Source organism: Poecile atricapillus, chromosome W (genome assembly GCF_030490865.1).
Source record: "Poecile atricapillus isolate bPoeAtr1 chromosome W, bPoeAtr1.hap1, whole genome shotgun sequence".
Classification (NCBI taxonomy): domain Eukaryota; kingdom Metazoa; phylum Chordata; class Aves; order Passeriformes; family Paridae; genus Poecile; species Poecile atricapillus.
The window spans coordinates 42304596-42309225 of NC_081288.1; the positions used below are offsets into that span (position 1 = coordinate 42304596).

The window sequence follows — 4630 nt, forward strand, 5'->3', positions numbered from 1 at the left end:
AACATGAAAATCACCTGGATAAGTACATGATCACAGCTCTGGTCATTATACCTGATTACAGCCTTAAATACAGGTAATATTTTTGAAAAAGGGAATTTAGAAATCAGGCATGTGACAAATGCAGTGTTGATCCTACACAGTTTCTGATCTCTCAGAGAGGATTGCACAGTGATGTGCAGATGGCCAGCGGCTCTGCTGGGCCACTGTGTGAGAAAGGGTATTTTCAGGGTAGGAGTCACAGGTGGTCAGTGCTTTGGTTCTGATACAGTCTCTGATCACTTGCGTGCACCAGTCAGCAGCAGTGAAACCAGTCTTGTACCACAGAAGGTTTGGTGGTTTTCTGCCATCAAATTGTCAATCAAGTAAGCTCATTGCAATTGGGACAGGATACACAAACTCATAAAATTCTCAAATATTTTTATGCAAAAAGAATTCAGGATTCCTACCTTGGTAAAAACCCCTGCTTTGCCCCACATTAATATTTGGTTTTCTTTTTTGGAAACTAAAGATTATGATGGCCTTGAAGTTGTATTTGTGGGTTTTGAAGTGGTTAGGTAGTTCTCAGAAGAGGATACTGGAAAGAGGATACTCGCTGATGTCATTTTTATTTCACCACCCAAAAAAAAAGCTGAGAGAGATGTTGGTGGCCCTATATAAGGTGCAGCTCACCTCCTGCAGAGCATGTCAGGAGTCACAGCAAAGGTAAGGCTTGCAGCCTTTGTGCTGTTCTCACTTGGCTTCACCTGCTCTCCTTGGTGCTAATGCTGCCTTCTCTCCCATCAGAGCTGAGCCCTGTATCTGCAGTCTCCTTGGACGGACCATTTCAGACTGTGAGCCATGGCCTCCCTGCAGACCTTGTCCAAGAGCTCCCCAGGATGGGTTTTCTTCTGCTGCTGTTGCTGTCTCCCCTTTCTTCTCACCAGCTGCCTGCCCCTGAAAGGGGCTTCCACCGCTCACGATGCCTGCAGGCTCAGGAAGGTCAACTTCCAGCAGCCCTACATCAGGAATCGCACCTACACCTTGGCTAAAATGGTACAGTCATCCGTGTGTTCTTCATGGTGGGATCTGAGGATCTACTCCTCTGCTGGTGCTGTGACTTCTAACCTTTGGCATTCCTCCCTCTTTCCCCTGCCTTTTTCCAGAAAAAAACCCCAAAAACATTTACAGTTAAGGCAGAGTTTGGATGTGTGGAGCAGGTCTATTGCCTGCTGGCTCTGTAGCCAGGGGAAGCTGGTGCCTCTCCTCCTGCTGCTCCCCAAGGGGAAAGCTACCCCTGGAGCAGCACAGCTTCTTCTTTCCAGGCAGCAGCTGCCAAAGTGGGTAAATTGTGAAAAATGACATTAAATTTCTCAGCTTGCTCAGTCTGTTTGGAGCTGGGCCTGTCCATGACTCCAGTCACAGCCAGGCAGATGCTCAGGTATCTTACAGTGCTCTGCTGGGACAGGTTTCTGGGCTGCTCTTGCCTTGGGTGGATCTCCCTGGGTGCACACCATCAAGCACCTCCCAGCAGCATTGTGGGCCGCTGTGAGGTCGGCCACCTGCAGCATCTGGTTTAGTCACCATAACCACGACAGCTTCTGACTTTAGTGGAGGACAGGAATTCAGCTGATTTATTTTCCTGCAATACTGACCTTGAACCTCACCCATCTCAGGGGAGAAACAGACACCATGTCCAAGCTTATCTACCTGTTACAGGCTGTGGTGTCCATTCCATCACTGTGCCTGCACTTTCATTGCTGATAAAAACTTTTAGGTTTATTATTAATTTTTAAGTAAGGTTCCCATCTCTGACACTTCCTTTTCTCCTCTCAGGCCAGTGCCTCAGACAAGGACACAGACAACAGACTGATTGGGCAGCAGCTCTTTGTTAACATCAGGGTAAGCCTTACATGAGGAGTCTGCTCTTTGCATCCCTCTGCAGCACTTAAGGATATCTTGCCTTGATTTAACATGACTTCTTAATTTCATACATAGGAAAACAACCGCTGCTACCTGATGAAGAGGGCTGTGGAGTTTGTTGTAAAAGATGTTCTCCTCACTGAAGTCAAGAACCAGTACCCTTATGTTGAGGAGGTGGCACAGTTCTTGGCATCCCTGACCTCGGAGCTGAGCACTTGTGTGAGTAACAGCGGGTTTCTTTCCCTCCGAATCTCATTGCTGCTCCTAAATCTCAGAATGCTACAGGCAGTGGCGAAAGGCAGTGGTATGAAAGGAAACCTCAGATCAAAGATATGAAAGTCAGAGTTAATAGAAAGGTGTGAAAAAGAAAAAAAAAATGTTGCATATAGCTGTCTGTCTAATGTCTGGATGTTTCCTTTCTTTTAGCAACTCTCAGGAAAAAGAGAACACATTGAAAAGAACCTGGAACAAATGAAGAACAAAATGGAACAGGTACATTTGCCCCAAGCATTTAGAAAGATCAGTTTCAAACCCCAGTCATTTAGTTGGATTAAGACCGACCTAATTATGAGAAAAACTTGAGATCATTTAGTATATGAAGCCTATGAGGGCATTAAGTAGGGGAATAATGATATTTCCCCTTCCAGCCCTCCCTCACTTGTCCTGTTAGCTCTCTGCACGTTATGATAATTTAAACCTTCAAAAGTTGGTTGCAGGAAATTGATATGCTAGTCTAGATTTGAATGAACTAGTTCATTTTTTATGATATAATGACACTAACAGAACTGTGTAAGAGAATTAGAAATGTAAATGATAGATTCAGTTTCTGTGACAACCTTAATTTCAGTTTTCTGAAAAATAACTAGTTGCTAAGATTTGCATTCTGCTCTTTTCTAGCTGGGAGAAAATGGAAAGACTAAAGCCATTGGAGAGCTGGATTTACTGTTTGACTACATGGAAAATGCCTGTACTGATGCCCCGAAGAAGGGAGGTAACAAGAAGAAAAACTGAAAAAAATCAGGATCAGGCTTGAAGAGATGTCTCTGCAAATCTCTTGCAATAACTCAAATTGATTAGCTGCAACTATGCCCATTCCCCCCCAGATGCAGTATATTTTTCACTCATGTCAAAACTAGCAAACTAAGTGGGCAGAGACAGGATGCATATTGCTGCCTTCTTTGAAAATGAAAACTCCGGGAGACTGCCTCTTGAATGCAACACAGGGCACTTGTTATTTACAAAAGCACTGTTCTGCTCTCCTCATCTTCACAGGAATGAGACAACCATTTCTGTCTTTTATTTACTGAAAGCTGACACCTATGAATCAGCTTTGATCAAGGCAGTGATGTTTTGATGTGATGTTTTAGCCAGGATTATTTTGAGCCTCCTAGTTGGAAATATCTCTTGCATATGTTGCCCCCTTCTGACCTTTGCCTGAAAAGTTGGTATTTCAGACTATTTCAGAAATAATTTTTGTAATTTGTATTTAATGGTAACTTATTTTAAGGTAATAATTATACAATACTTTTATTTATATAGATTAATTGAAAAATATCCAAGGAAATGTATTTATGAAGCTTTACCAGAAATTAACACTGCTGTGTAATATTTATATGCAGATGGAACGTTTTATAAATGCTTTCACTTTAATTTATTATAATAAATATTTTGGTCCTCAAATATTGCCATTTGCAGAGCTTTTGTCTTTTCTTCATACACAAGGGAGAAAATGCACATTGTGCCTGGGGAGCTGCTGGACTAGTGGCTGTATTCTTGCGCCTAGAAAGGGTGCAAGCTCTGCCTGGGGCTATGCTTCTTCACCATAAGCCTGAAATTTCAGCTTCTCACAGGCCAGGGCTTAGTGGGGAGCATGTCAGTCAGTCTTTCTTGTAGGGGATGGTGGGAAAAATAACATCACTCCAGAAAGTCATTGGTTTGGTTCACTGGTTCTGCCTTGGTACACGCAGAGACAGGATCCCCCCTTGAATAGCTGCTGTTGAAAGTCCCAAACTGTCCCCATGGGTCAGATGACGTGGAGACAAACAAGCAGCAGCTGCTAATGAAAACTCAGAGCTCTGCATTCCCACTGCCCATCCACAGCACACTGAGCACAAATGGTGTTATGCAGCATCAGGGATCTGAGAGCCCTTCAGAAGAGAATGTTTGGTGCCTATTCTGAACACAAACTCCAAGACAGAAAAAAACCCCCAAGTCTCTGAAACACTGTTTAATATGTCATTATTACATCATGTCCTTCAGCAATGTCTCCTGACAAAGACAGAAGAGTTGCTCTGGTGTTTCCAGGGAAATTGGTGACTGGACCAAGGTTAAAGGGATAAAAACCATCCAAATAGTCAGAAAGCCAGAAGAAATCTGTAATAGCAGGTTCCAGCAACTGCTGAAGTCTTCTTGAACAAAGCCTTGCCATTTATTCATCAGGGCAACAAGCATCCTGCCTACATTTAAAAAATGTTCCTCCCGAACCAGAGCAAATTTAAGATGGATTTAAAAGCATCCATCCATATGTGAACTGAAATGGCAACGCTTTCTCATAGGAAATCACATATTAGACTGCCATATGATCCATTTGGGTGGTGGAGACCTGTTACCTGATGCATTCAGCATGGTTTACTTTCCCCCATGCTTTCATTCACATATCACAATGTATGACTAACATGCCTGTTCACAGTCAAGGCAGAAGTGACCCATTAATGCCTGGCAGCCAGGATCT

At 43.3% G+C, this 4630-nt stretch overlaps 1 protein-coding gene across 1 annotated transcript; it reads left to right on the forward strand.

Annotated features, from left to right (window-relative positions):
• The first annotated feature begins 837 nt into the window (after positions 1–837).
• Positions 838–2910, forward strand: LOC131592416 (interleukin-22-like). The gene is made up of 5 exons (XM_058863910.1): positions 838–1032; positions 1813–1878; positions 1975–2118; positions 2326–2391; positions 2797–2910. Exons 1-5 carry the CDS (start codon positions 838–840, stop codon positions 2908–2910), a joined length of 585 nt encoding a protein of 194 aa, XP_058719893.1.
• The last annotated feature ends 1720 nt before the right edge of the window (positions 2911–4630 follow it).